This window comes from Gambusia affinis, linkage group LG07, assembly GCF_019740435.1.
Source record: "Gambusia affinis linkage group LG07, SWU_Gaff_1.0, whole genome shotgun sequence".
Classification (NCBI taxonomy): Eukaryota; Metazoa; Chordata; class Actinopteri; order Cyprinodontiformes; family Poeciliidae; genus Gambusia; species Gambusia affinis.
This window is the reverse complement of record NC_057874.1, coordinates 8,304,353-8,319,478: the sequence shown is the minus strand read 5'-3', so window position 1 is coordinate 8,319,478 and position 15,126 is coordinate 8,304,353. Positions and strand designations below refer to the sequence as shown.

Genomic DNA, 15,126 nt, shown 5'->3' with positions numbered 1-15,126 from the left:
AACATCCAGCTTCATGAAACCAGGCCTGTCAGCCAGGTTTTTAATTAAACGGCAGATGGGAGACAAAATCTGGATCAAATATTCTTTGCCATCCAGGCAGCTATGCTGATTGATTGTGTTTAGCAAATTCCAAAAGGCTGAACGGGTGTAAAATTGTACTTTTAAGTGGCTTTTCTGTCAAATGACCCAATGGAAGAAAATGATTAAACTCACCAAGGCAGATTTTTACCGAAAAAAAATAAAGAAAACTTCAGATTGTCAAATTGTTGCTTGACGTGCACACACACACACACACACACACACGCACACACACACGCACACACACACGCCCACACACACACACACACACTACTGCTGTCATAAAATCCATTATATTGGATCTGGCCTCATTTTTACAATAAATTACACACATCACCAGACTCGTATGCCTCCGCCTAGTGATGTAGTTCAGAGTGACACAGTAGAGCAGCGTGCCTGAGGGGGTGAGGCTAATATGTGAAGGAAGATGTGCTGTGATGATGATGATGATGATGATGATGATGCTAACATGTATATGAGTCATATTTTCTCTTATTTATTTGTAGGAATGAGTGAATGTAAACAGCAGAGTTCACCCCGAGGGCCTGAAGGTCATCTGGGCAGCGTTTTTCAGCAGATCATGGATGGACATCAGGAAAGCTAGCCTGACAGGAGCTGAAAGTAGTTTTAAAGGAGATTCGTCAGATTCAAAGGAGTTTCTAAAGACTCCTAACCCACGAGTAAAAGGAATCAAAAGGTTAATTGGAATAGAAGAGGAAATGAGGTAACACTTCCTGCCTGATCTTGAAACACCATCAGGCTGTGGATGTTTAGGCAGCCAGTTATGACTAGAGAGATCCAAAAGCCGTTTTGTGTTCATTTTGTGTAGAATTTTTTTTAAAATTTAAATCCAAAACCTCATGTAATCCTCAATTTAATCCACTTGCAAAACGGCACTGCAGAAAAAAAAAAAAAAAAAAAAAGCCACACCGAAACATAATCCGAGAAAGCAGACGATCTTGTATTTTTTTTCTTTTTAATTTGACCTTCACTCGTGAGTCTATGCAAAGAGTTCGTCTGGAGTTAATTTATGCTTGTGATGGTTCATTACAGAAATTAAGAGGTCGGTGTAAATAGTTCTGACAGGGTGGACCGATGCACAGCTCTGTCCCCCGGATGCCTGGCGGACAGCGCTCTCTGCCCCAAGTTACGTAACACCCTAATTACATCTTGGCTTCAGTTTGCCTTTCCTCTCCTCTTCCTCTGCTTCTAATGTTTGTTTCTGGATTTTTCCCTGAGCCCTGCTGTGTTGACACGTCACGCTCTTTTGGGCGGTCAGTGTGATTGAATGGGATGGATAAATCCTACTGAAGCTCCTGGTGTGAACAGGAGGAAGGAGAGCAGAACTGAATGGATGTAACGGATAACTATTTATGTGATTAACATCATGCTGCAAACACTGCAAGTTGCTCCAGTATGAGTCATTTCCAGAGTCTTTGCATTGCCCATTTTTTGATTGGTTTTAATTTTGTGGAATGTGAATAATCGACGTTTCATGTGTAGGAAAAATGGTCCTTAAAATGTATCAAATATGAGACGACACATTTCTTACCAGTAGCTGAACTCTAATCAGATCGTGGACCGTTTTGCACACAGGTCAGAAGTTTAATCATAATCATAACACATCTTAATCACATGTTTATCTTTTATCTTTAATGCTAAATGCTTTATGTGTGTCCCTAAATGATTTCATTAGTCAAATTAATAAAAGAAAAAAAATGTCAAGCCAACAGTTTCACCTTCGTTTCCATGCATCCAGCATGCAGAGACGAGTGAATCGTCACCAGTGCAGCGAGAATGAGATTCAACAACATTATGTAAGGTTGATGTTTGCTTGCTGCATTCAGGTCGCTTCGTTCTCCCAGATCTCTGGAGCGATGCGGTAAATACGTTAAGGCAGCAGGGCGATCGCAAGGAAAACTCACCAGTTTCCATACGTGAAAGAACAGGCGGAACATAACGAGTGCGCGCGGACGGTTTGAGCATTCGACAAGATTTAACGCAAATGGACACTGACTGAGCAAATTATCTACAGAGTTTATATACAGACGAGGCACAGACACCTGACCAGAGCAGTTTCCTAGAACGCAATCACACAGGAACAAATATAGAAACCTCAGTGTTTTCCCCAACATTGCGTGCTGGCTCAGATGTCCATAAGTGTAGAGGTCAAGGACAGATCCCGCAGCGAACAGCCGTCAGCTGGGGCGAGTTCCTGAACTGGAGTGTGTTTTCTAAAGACTGCACAACTTTACAGTTTTCTATTCTTCCCATGCTACTTTGACAATCAGGAGCAAGCTTCAGATGTCGACCTGGATTTCGTTTTGCGTTAGCAACAAATCCAAAAACACTTTCACGTGGCAGCTGACGGTACGCAGCTGTTTGACTCGAATCCGCTGCAGAGGAGTGAATTTAATGAATGAAGGACGAGGGCAGACGGTGCGATGTTTTCAAGAACGAGGATGCGACAACAGGGACCGAAAAAGAAAAAAAAAATATTTGACACCCTTTTAAACTCGGCTGCTGTTGCCATAGTGACTTTACCCGCGGTTGTGCAAGAGCTCCACTTGTGGTGGCAAACTCCACTGTAGTGATGCACAGGCTCACATGCGATACAGAATAATTCAAGAAATGTGTTTTGTATTTATTTATTTATTGTTTTTCTTTTAAAGGCGGTGAAACTTATTAAATGGACGGAGGCCTGGACTGAGCGGTGACAGAATGGGATCATTGAGCCGCCTGAGAGCAGCCCACTGACCCCAAGGCTTTTATGTAACACTACTTACTCCCTCCCTCCTCCACTCCTTGCCAGCAGCGTGGCGAGGGAAGAGCTTATCTGCTACCTCTCCGTCCTCTCATCTGTTGTTCTTTCAAAGTGCAGCCTGTAAACATCAACTGGACACAGTTCTTTGCAAAGAATTCATTTGTCTCGTTGCAACCACAACACTGACCTTGGTGTATTTTCTTAAGACTTCACACAAATGTCTGTGCATGATTTTGAATTTTTTTTCCTACAAATGTAGGTGTGAAGAATGTGCCGTGCGTTTAGATCTTGAACCTTTTCTCATTCTCACACCCCTGAATAAAATCCAGTGGAGTCAAATGTCCTGAGGTGTCAAACTGGATTAGATCAATTAGATTCAAAGGCGGTATAAACACAGCCTTTTTCTGAGCAGGCCTCAGAGCTTTTCTCAGAAAACTTTGTTGAGCGGCCGGCTATACGAGGGCAGCCTTCCTGTTTTAATTTGCAACAAAGCGGGAAACACTTCTCCTTCCACTCCACAGTCATGCACTGCTTTGCGCGTTCGCTGTAATGTGACGAAACACGAGAGACGTCAAAGGGAGCAGCGAAGCCATTTTTATGCCAAACCTACACACTTTCTTTCTTTTTACTATCTTTCTTTTTCTTTTGTTTTACAACTGAATACAGATTTGAAACCTTGTCACTTAACTTAGGTCTCCTGTTTTATATATGTATATATATATTGAAACCTTTCATGTGTGTTGAAAATAAAACATCTCAAAAGCGATATCGGATCAAGGACAGCATGTGGTCTCCCATCGCTGCCCTGACCTGGACTCTTAAAGGTCACAGCGTCTGTCGGGTCATTCATAAAGGGTTTGACCCACTACCGTCTCAACTAACCAAACGTGCCTCACCAGTGAAGCACGTTGCTGTATTACAGTTATCTGACTGGGTAATTAGAGAAGATGGCGAGACGTAAGACTAGGAATACTTCAGAATATCTTCCTTATTCACTCATTCACACTCACACTCTCTTCTGAGGCTTGACGTGCCAAAATGTACCGACGTAACAAAAAATTAATAAATCAACTTAATAATGCTGTTTTCTGACTTATTTGAACACACTATATAGATGCGTAAAATTAAAGATTATTATTTTAATTATTTTGTCTGGCTTATCTCCAGGCAAAATATAATGGTCATTTTAACACTGGATATGGATTTCTAAACCAAATAAACAGTTTCAGTTTTTGTAGGCGGCCCTGGAAACGGAGGAAAGGACACTGATGTCGGCCTGTTTATGTAGATCCCTACTTTAAAAGATGTACATCTATAAAAGTTTTAAGTTTATAACCCTAACCCTAAGGACGTGTCTTATGCTTACCCCTTCAAATAAAGTACTAGCGCCGTTCTTAGGAGGGTTGGACTGAGAAGCAGTTCTTATAATAAGCTCAGCAGATGCACAGTTCCACCAGATGTTTGCTAATTCCTGCTGCTGCTGCTAGTCTGAAGGAGCATGAAAGAATCAGAGCATCGCTCCAGGTATTTCTTTGAAGAGGGTGTAGCATAGTAACATCATGTCATTATGTCACATAATCACACCAACCTGTTTAAAGATCAGATCAACAAAAAGCCCAAAATAAAAATGATATCCACAGACGATGAGACTGTTTGAACGTTTGTGAATACAAGTAGATGCTGGAGGTATTTTCTTTATCTCTTAAATCTCCAAGTATGTGAGACACGAATCAATCTGACGTCATAGACTCGCTCTAGTTTTTAGACGATTTGCATAAAGTTTGATTGCTGCATTCAGATCCACTGAATCAATTTGTTCTCTCACCAACTTGACAAACAACAGAAGACATGCTGCTACCACAAAGGTTTTAATTCCCCTCCAACAAATCGTGGACAACGCAGGAAAAAACAAACAAACAAACCAACAAGGGAGAGGTATCCAACCATGCCAAATAATATTAATCAATATCATTACTTTAACATTAATAATATGGAATGTGCTCCATACATATTCTTTTTTTTTTCTTGTTGACCTTTTTAGTTTACTTTACAAAACGAATGAAATAAATCAATATCTCTCTATCAACTCTCTGGGATTTGTTTCGCTTTAGGAGACGACGACGGCAGGATGAGGATGTAGAAGAACCAAAGCCGCTTCCCTCCTCACATTCTCCGTCCTCTGCTTCTCCCTGTTTCAGTTCAAACGTTGCTCCCCTTTCAGAGCATGCGCGTGTGCAAAATGACACTTTCTTTGGAAACCTGACACGAGAACACCTGCTGATCTTAGACGTTTCGATGGCTTTGTATCCACGGCCGTCCCCTTCTTCTTATTGGTTGCTGGGGTTAAAACGGGACGTTCACAAAGACGGTTCTTTGCAGTTATTCAGTCCCAACGGTAGCACCAAAACAAACAAACAAACAAAAAAAGCATCAATGGTGAAAACAGGAGGAGGTAAAGAAACGGCTACAGCAGTTCCCTCCAGGGACCGAGGGTCTGAGTCTGCGGCTTGGAGCCTGAATGTGTTTTTCGTCTCGCCGCTCAGTCTGTGCAGTGGTTCTCCAGCTCAGAGATGATGGTGATCAGGTTCTGGATGCCGAAAATGTAGCCGCTGTCCTTGCCCTCGTGGACCACGCTGTCCTCGCGGTAATGTCTGCAGGTGGTGTGAGCAAAGTCAATCATTCTCACATCCACCACGGGGCTGAGGAGGTCCGAGCGGGACTGGCTGATGCTGGACCTGCTGCTGCTGCTGTCGCCAGATGACGCCGGGGTGTGAGGAAAGCCGGACGCGCCCTCCGTTTCGCTCTCCTCCTCGTCCTCGTCCATTTTAGGCTCAGCTTCCACTTCTTCCTCGTCGTCGTTGTCCTCCTCCTTGCCGTCAGAGAGCCCGTCTTCGGTGCTGGAGAAATGTCGTCTGCGCTGCGCACCGTCGTAGATGATGAGCAGGGAGCTGGAGTAGAAGCGGTACGACTCGCAGGACTCCAGGCTGGCCTGCAACTCCCTGAGCCGGCTCAGCACCGGCGAGAGCAGCTCCCGCCTCAGATGCCGGCCGCTGTGGAAGAACTTGAACAGAGCCTCTTTGAATTCTGCCACGGTCAGTTTGTGGCCGTGGAACTTATTCATGAATATGAACTGGCCAGAGTCAGAGTGGTACACCTGCAGAGATCGAAAGATTTTCAAAGAAGAAAATTAGAACTTAGTTTTTTTTATGTGAATATGCTTTGCAACAAAATGTTGTTTTCATATTTTGGCAGTGTTGTTTTTTTTTTAAGTTTTGTTTTATAGCATAATCAAACAACTATGTTACCTTCAGTTGTTATAAAAATTGATATATAAGTATATATCAAATAAGACTTAAAAGAAGTTTTGCTTCCTGATTTATAGCCTTAAAATTGGGCCTCTGTCTCTTTAAAATTTCCTGCTCTTTCTGAAACTTCAAGAAGCTCAGAGGAGGAGCTGCTTTTTTTTTCTTTCTTTTTTTTGCTAGATCAAGAAATATGATAATTTTCAAATATTTGAGTGTAGTTTAAATTATATAAACAAAAACACAACAATATTTTGATGAAAACACCACATGCTAAGCGAGTCCTTCCCCTGTAAGCTCTTTCTGAAGAGTTTACAGGGTGGCAGGCAAAAAAAATAAAATAAATAAAAAAGAATCAATAAAGAAGTGATGTCATTTTTTAACAGCAACAACAAAAAAAACAAGTATGACTCTTCACACCTTCATCCCACTGAGGCGGACCCCTAAGGTGGCTGATGTGCTCTGCTGGCACCTGCGGATGCGTATGGCCTTCTTCTCCTCAGAGGCGTCGTCTCCGTGCTGCCGCGTTCCCATCTTCAGGTCCAACACGCACGGTATCGTGTGCCGCCAGGTCAGGTTCTCCAGCAAGATGAACTCTGAGACACCGGGTTAAGGAGGATGTAGCTGTAGAACATAATGCCTGAATAAAAAGAAACTTGGACCCTCGCTATATGTACGGCTTGATGATGAACACACTAAAGGTTTCCGATTCATCGCGTTATTATAACCAGAACATAAGATTATCATATTATCAAGTAACTGGCGTCGCACCTCCTTTCTGCTAGGAAACTGATAGCAGAGTATTGACTAGCGGGGTTCAGGTACAAGCCGAGGCTGATGGGTAAACGCAGTGGTGCGCACAGACGCTTTTGGGGGTCGGGTGCTCAAGGATAAACTGAGGGCACCTTGAGCGTCACATGGAACCGCCGGCGGGTTTTTGACGGCGCCTCCTGGACGGCTTACTAAATCTGACTGAAAATTTCCATACACTCACACGAGAGAATAATGAATACCTTTGTCTTTGAAGTTACCTTTCTTTAAAACAACCAAAAATAAACTCAAAGGTAGACTTTACAAACACACACTGTACGCTGGAATAATAATAATAATAAAGAAGATCTCAGATGGCCACTTTGTTTTTCTTCTCCAAAGGAGAAAAGGACAGCACCACCCGGTGCATATTCAGATCAAATCTAGAGGCAGGGAAACGTTGTGGCATTGAAGGATACTGTACTGGTTGTGGTGCTTGGCGTTCTCCTTCATGAGCCGCAGATGCTGCTGCTGATACTTGAGGATCAAGGGGTTGTGTTTGAGCTGCGGGGCGGTGTTACTGTGACTGTGCTCCAGGCTGTAGTGCAGCACGTCCTGCTTCGGCTGCTCCATCTCCAGGTAGTCCTGCAGCGAGTGCCACCTGAATGAAACACAGAGTTTTAAGTTAACTGGACACATTTCACGGTAACCGCGCGTCGCTTTAAATTTGACGGGCGTCGGCTCCCCGCCTCACCTCTTGTCCTGGTCTTTTTGAAAGTGGTGTCCTCGGCTGTCCTTGCTGTAGATTTCGCTTTCCAAAATCTGCGCTGACGTGACCATTTGGCCCCAGTGGAGCATCTTCCTCTTGGGATCACAATCGGCGGAGGGGTCTTTGTTTTCGACGTCAGCCGGCAGGTCGCTGTGCAGGGGGTAGGCGATGAGGGAAAGATTCCCTTCTTCATCCTCCTCGAAGCTGACTGACACAACACCTGAGATGGGAGGGAGCAAGTTAAAGAAAAAAGAACATAAACGCTCTACATCTGCTTCAACAAGTCATACATTCAACAATAAATAAAATAGAAAGAAATATAAGTTTAGGACAACTTTCTTGTCCGGTCTTTCGCTGATTGACAGGTTGGAAACTCAATAGTCTGATACTAAACACATCTGTGTGAGCTCCAGGTGTCACTGACAGAAACACTTCTCAGTGTGGAAGCTGTGACTCAGTGAAGCAGCTATAGATGACTCAAACTCGGCTGTTTTCGTCATCTGGGAGTCTAAATTTAACTCAGAGGACACAGAAATACATGTGCCTGTAAAAATAGATTTAAAAAAAAATAGAGCTAATTTTCACAAAGTTCTCAAATGTTCCTCCTTTCCAGAACAGCAACCTTGGGACATTTGTGTATTTTCACAACATCCCAACTTTGCTTATATCACAAACAGCTACAACATTATCTTTTGCGGGGCCCTTCGCCCAGCAGCTTCATGGATTTTTGTATTGCCAACAAACAGCTCCCTCCTGTTCACCCTGACGTGCCTAATTCATTACTAGCAGTAATAAACAACAGACGGGGAATAATTGTGTCCAGACGGCTGCCAGCTATGGCACCCTCTTGTGGAGAAACAGTCATTTTTGACAGCCTTTTAAAAAACAACAACGTTTCTGTAGTTGTAGGAAGTGCTTCACAACGATCTACTGATCCGTCTCTCATGCAGGACCTGCACCAGCTCATAAGACGTTTGAATTAAATAATAAAAACAAATACAAAAATTCAAAGCCATGCAGATCCACAACATAAATAAAAGGAGTGTTGAGTTTAAACGACAGTCGCCGTGTAGGTTAGAAAAATGCTCTCTACCTCTGTACTGTGGGGTGAACTTCCTCAATGCAGCGGGAAGAGTCTTGTAGAACCGATGCTCCTGGGGAATGAGGGGCTTGCAGATGGTCTGCTCCCCGAAGCGCAGGACGCAGCAATGACCCCCCACCTGGTGCACAAAGGGCTCAAGCATCACTCCCTTCTCCATGTAGCACTGCTGCTGCTGCTGCTGCTGCTTCTGCTCTGCATCCGTGGCCTCCTGGGCCTGAGCCTCCACAGCCGGACTCATCCTCCTCTTGCACTGGCCACCCTACGGGGGGCATTAGCCTCCTCACACACACATGCTCGAATGTGGAGGGGGCGTTGGGGAAAGGAGGACCTCTGTCTGTCAGGGACGCTCACGGGCTGCAGATCTCCTGGTCAGAAGTTCCTTGTGTGTCGCGTTGAGGTTGCGGATTGTTGCGAAATACTGCCACGGTGTCCCCAGAGGTTGATGTTGTGATGATCTGCTCGGCTCTCGGGGCACTCTGCTGGTTCAAAACAAAGAAAAGAGGAAATGGAGAGGAAACGGGGCAGAGAAATGGCGTCGATTTTTATTCCTCTAGACTTTCTCCCAGGCAGCCCTTCACGCAGAGAAGAACGAGAAGAGCGCTTCTCATGCCACGGATCTACGCGACCAGCAGAGAGGTATCCTGCTCCGCTGTGCTGTAGACTCAATGCTTCTGAGAGCCTCTTCGCCACTGGTAAAAACCCTCACAAGCCTGACGCTTGGCCCGCCCCGACACCAGGAGTCCACCAATCAGGAGCCTCCAAAGCAGGTTGTTGGGTGGTAACCCTTGGAGGCGAAGAGGCAAAGCAAACAAAGGCAGTGGCAGAGGAGTCTGGGGGAAGGGAGAGAGAAATAAAATCCAGAAGGGAGGCCGAGGCTGGACTCAGTTGTTTCCGTGTTTTTGTGACGGCAGGGATTTTGAAGTCTGACAGGACAGACAACATTGTTGTCCAGAAAGACAGGTACAAGAAGAACAAAAAAGGGGCATGCCCAGTAAATCACAAAGATCTTCCAGATCAGATCAGATTTTTAATACTTAAATGGGGTCCTGACATAGTTTAAAAACATAGAAAGACATTTCTTGGGACTATAAAATTTGGGAGGCAACTAAAAGCTGCACCAAATGAGTCCATGTTTGTGGCATTGACTGTGCTTTATTTGTAAATTTGACTTGACTATGAAATTTGCTTGTGACCTGAAAGAATCACTTTAAAATTGATCGGCCCTGACCAGTGACCAGCCCGCTGGAAACACAGAAAGCAACAACACTCTTCGAGGCTGATGTTGTTACTGTGAAAAGAACACTCAAAACTAGAACATTTTCTGAATCCATTATCCGGAAATGGAAAGAGTATGGCACAACTGTAAACCTTCCAAGACAAGGCTGAACGGATCCCAGATCCACAGCTCAGGTGATTGCTGAGCTGTGCACTGATGTGGTATTTATGGAAGAGAAGAAAGCCATGGTTGAAAGAAAACCATAAGAAGTCCAGTTTGCAGTTTGCCAGGAGCCATGTTGGACACAGCAAACATGCGAAAGAAGGCACTTTAATCAGACCAGACCAAACTTGAACTTTTTGGCCAAGATGCAAAGCATGACGTGAGAACTAACACTGCTCATCGCTCTGAGCACAGAGTGCACGCTGTCCAACAACAAAATTTTGAAAAACTTTCATGAAAGCTGAAGAACAGAGCGACATCAGGCCAATAGAGCAACATATTTGCAGGTGTGAAAAACCCCCAAAGAACACTGGTTTCCCTGGTTAGACTCTGAAATTGAATGTTTTCATCAAACTTTGGGGCAAACTAAGAGGCAAGGCGTGGAAAGACCCTAAAAGGCATCAACATACCGTCTTCACCTCTGAACAGAGCACAGATGTGTCTGTAAACTGAATGTTGAATAATACTTGTAACTGAAACTGTGGCGACACAGCAAATAATCAAAAATAGTGGATTCAAAACATCCTTGTATGTGATTTTTGACTGATTCTGTCGCCATGGTTACTCCGAATGGCGCTAAAAATATAGCTCCCTTCTTGAGATGGAGTGGCAGGTTTCAATATGTATAACGTGAGGTACAGTTTGGGCCGCATTAAAGCTACAGTACTACAATTACAATTTTTAAAAAAAATATTTGTTCAAACTGTCACTATGTTGTGACAGCATGATAATCTGTGTAAAAATCTAACTGCTCCCACTCCTCTCCGAGCGGATCTGCAAAAATGCACCGCTCCTGGTCAAAAAGAACCAATCAGAGCCGGGAGGAAGGCCCTAACGCTGTCAATCATCCTCATGTACACACTTCTTGATGTACTGCAGGCCAAGGCACAAATCTCTTATCGGTTCATCTCTAATAGCAACAAGAAGAAATTAAAATGTTGTAAATTTTAACCTCAAGTTTGCTTTTTATGCTTTTCTAAACGTGTGCTACTGTCATTCCTTGTGGTCATTTTAAAACCTTCCTCCAAAGATGGAGCTGGAAGGCGGCGCCTTAGGCAGGAGATGTGGTGAGCAGTGGTGACGCACAAGGTGGCTTAGGGCTCGTGTCCTGACCGGAGTGGAAACTATAATCCTCATCTTCAACCCTCCTAGCACTTATTGGCACAGATTATCTCAGCAGGCAAAAATAACGCCAGATCAAGCCGGTCAGTTATTGTTTCTCTCTGTTCAAGTAAACTTGTTTCACTGCTAACGCTCAAAGCAAAACAAAAGTGATAATAACCTACATGTACAAATAAAATACTGGACGGTTCAATTTTATTTCTTAAATATATAGATCAAACTCAAATTCAAAAGTACTCTATTGATCCCAAGGGGAAATTAAATGTTGGTATAACTCATTAATTTAGATTATTCACAGAGTTATTGAAAATCATGACGGCTGTTGGCAGGAAACATTTCCTGCAGCGCTCTATTCATTCTGTTTTCAGTTTGATATTAAAGATTTTTATGGTATTTTTTAAATGTTTTAAAGAAGCATACACCGCGTTCCAAATTGTTATGCAAGTGATATTTTTTCAGATTTTCTTAAATGTCAATGCAAATGATGATCAGTATAATTTTCAAGTCATGGACTATTACAATATTGATCTAATTTTACTGAACAAAGCTCCTCATAAGAACAGTATTTTTTTCAAAAATAAAAAAACTCAAAATGCACTGATCCAAATTATTATGCACAGCAGATTTTCTAAACATTTTATGGATTATAAAGAACTGCAAATGGTCATTCTTTGAATGTGCAGCATCACATGTACTAAAATCAAAAGTTATTTCAATCAAAAACATCTTAACAGACGAGTTACATGTTAATTGTGAGCGAATTAATGTAATATAAATATTCGCATGGTTTTGTAAAAATGTGCAAAAAATTTTATTTTGTTTCAATGAATAGTATAATATTATGGCTCCAAACCTGTTCAGGGCGAAAGTCTAAGCGAAAGAAAAGAGCAACAATATGTTGGCAAAACTGAAGAAAGACAGATATGCAACGTGACGCATATTGTAGGAGGCAGAAATAGGAAGCGATTTTCCATATTTCTTCAGAAATAAAATTCTAAAAACAGCAGCATGATTGTGTTTCATGTCCCACCTCAGTCACTAGCTTCGTTTCCATTACAAATGTGCGCAAATCTTTGTTGATATTCTGCTACTGATTAAAGAAAAAAACACTCTCGCAATTGGAGTGTTTCCTTTCAATGAGAAATTAAATTAAGATCACACGTGAATAAGCTTGTTTTACAGAAGAAGTCATTAATAATTGTGACAGCGAGGGATGTAGAGATTTACATGAGATATATTCATCTATCATCCATCAGAGGAGACATCGGTGTTTTATTCAGGTGTTGGAGTGACAAGTCCTTTATGCCTGGGAACAGCTACGTATGCGGCGCTTTGGAGAAACCTGTAGTCGACGAGTTTACAGAAGAGATTCAACACATTCGCAACTTTTTATGAACTATCATCTTCTTAGTCCTTTCCATCAGGAACATCTTTCTGTTCGTCACGTGTGATGTGAAAATATTGCTTCCATACGGCTGAAAAACCTAGCGCAAAAATGTTTTATTGCAAGACGTCGTGCTTGCATTAAGCAAATTTGTTTTCTTAATTTCAGTTTCCACAATTTTACGGTTAATGGAAACATAGTCATTGATAACTATTACATTCACTAATGTGCAACGAGTCCATTAACTGCAATCACAGCTGCAGGTCGATGGAGAATATTTGCAAACAGCAATTTTTGAGTCTTCCCACAGATGTACAGACTTTCAGTCATTTTAACACCTGGAATACTTCCATCTATATAGAAATATATATATATATATATATATATATATATATATATATATATATATATATATATATATATATACACATTTATCTGACAGTGTTGTGGGCAATGTTACACCGAGCTTCCCAGGTAGATGCAGCCAAAGCTGATCAGCAATCTGCAAGCATCTCTACCAATTTCTATTTCTGCAACATCCTATCAAAAGCAATTAATCAGCAAAAACAAACGACCTTTACTTGAGTCACAAAGCTGGTTGGAGAGTAGAACAACAGGCCAATGGGGAGGAAGGAAGGGTGAAGTTGGCCTTTTGTCCTTGTGAGGGCAGTGACTTTAGATGTGCAGAAAGCTAATATAGAAGTGTTGATAGATTATAGACGTAAAACAGGTGAAAGACAAGGAGAGACTGGCAGAGAGCATGAAGTGCAAATTAATCTAGACTATGATAAGCCCTACTGCTATAAGGGTTTGCAAACTAACTTTAACCTCTCATGTATGAAGTGCTTGTGCCAAATGCTTCTCCAATAAATATGAGCCCAGTCCTGGATGTACGTTTGAACTGTGATCTGAATGAAGGAACGAAGCCAAATGAGGTGACATGAGGTTGAATTTTACCTTTGAGGATTTACATACTTATGTCCACATACTTATGTGCCAAAACATAAGTATGTTGGCACATACTTATGTGCATGTAACTTCTGTACATGCACATGAGCATGTGCATGTACAGAACCCAGAGAAATCCACACATAGAAATCACATGCTACTAGAGGAGAAACAAGGCGCTTCACGAACCCACTGGGACACGGAGCAACACGGCGTACCCTCACTGTCCCTGTCCCTGGCATGCCTGCAGTGGAAAAAGGCTGATCTTACCTACGTGCAGGGTCATTTCCAGACCGATCACCTCAAGTCAGATCAAGCCTGATAAACCTGCTAACCAAATCCTCATGGGTCACTAAACACCTAATCCTCCCTTCACTAAAAATACCACATGCTGTTGACAGTGCAGGCCGAGGAGAGGCTATTTATAAAGAAAGTCTGCAACATGCCAAATGTACCAGACAAATAAACACGGGGATTACATGGGGAAGGAAACAATCCTCTGGCAAACAGGGTGCAGACACCGAGGTACTACGGCGGAATCTGGTGGTAATGTGTGGGCAACATGTCTTTGTTGCATATGCAATGACATTTTCGTAAAGTGTTACGATGTGGGGGGTTTTATGCACTTGTCTGTTGCGTTTATAAATGAAGAAAAAAATTATTTTGTGCTTGATAATGAAGCAAAAAAGCGAAATATAAAAGATAGATGATGAGCAGATTGAGATGAGTACAAGTATCTTCACTGAGATGTGCTACTGCTACTCAACATACTCCTTTTCGAGCATGTTAAGATTATTATTATTATTATTATTTTCCCTCCAGGGGGTCTTTTGTGGGCTCTAGTTTCCTTTATTCGAAAGAAGGCTGACAAGAAGGGGGAAGACATGCAGCAAACGTCGGCCGGGTCCGGGAATCGAACCCGCGACCACCGCTTCGAGGACTGAGGGCCTCCAAATGTGGGTCACGCTATCCCCTACGCCACCACAGTACGCCTGGCATCTTAAGATTATTGAGGTTCAAAAAATATGTCTTTTGCATTCCTTGTTCAAGGATGTGATTTTATATTTCTATCATGTTCCAAGCAAATAAATAAAGAGATAAAATAAAAAATAAATGTAGTACAAAGAAGGCAGATCCTGGTTCAAAACAATGAGGAGCCTTACTCAATCCAAACATGAACTTTCGGATGGGACAGAGTAACACAGTCAAATGCATAATAAGGTAACTCCAGGAAGTTTTTCTTTTACCATCAACAAAAGGCCAAAGTTTGTTTTTACCTGAGCTGTTTCCACTCCTAATAGTTCTGTAGACAAGATAGCAACATTTGTTACATTTTCACTCTGCATGGTGTGCAGCACCTATGATGGCGCTACACCAAGAACCACTAATGGAAACGACACAAAAACCTCTGAAAAAGACAGAGTGCAACTTTCTTCTTTAGGAAATGTAAACAATAATGGAGTAGCTTC

At 42.4% G+C, this 15,126-nt stretch overlaps 1 protein-coding gene across 1 annotated transcript; it reads right to left on the bottom strand.

Moving 5' to 3' along the window:
* Positions 1 to 4,694: 4,694 nt before the first annotated feature.
* LOC122834384 (inositol hexakisphosphate kinase 2-like) lies at positions 4,695 to 9,452 on the bottom strand. The gene is made up of 5 exons (XM_044122786.1): positions 8,757 to 9,452; positions 7,649 to 7,883; positions 7,374 to 7,555; positions 6,565 to 6,740; positions 4,695 to 5,996 (listed from the first exon to the last, which is right to left on the bottom strand). Exons 1-5 carry the CDS (start codon positions 9,001 to 9,003, stop codon positions 5,382 to 5,384), a joined length of 1,455 nt encoding a protein of 484 aa, XP_043978721.1. The 5' UTR covers positions 9,004 to 9,452; the 3' UTR covers positions 4,695 to 5,381.
* Positions 9,453 to 15,126: the final 5,674 nt, after the last annotated feature.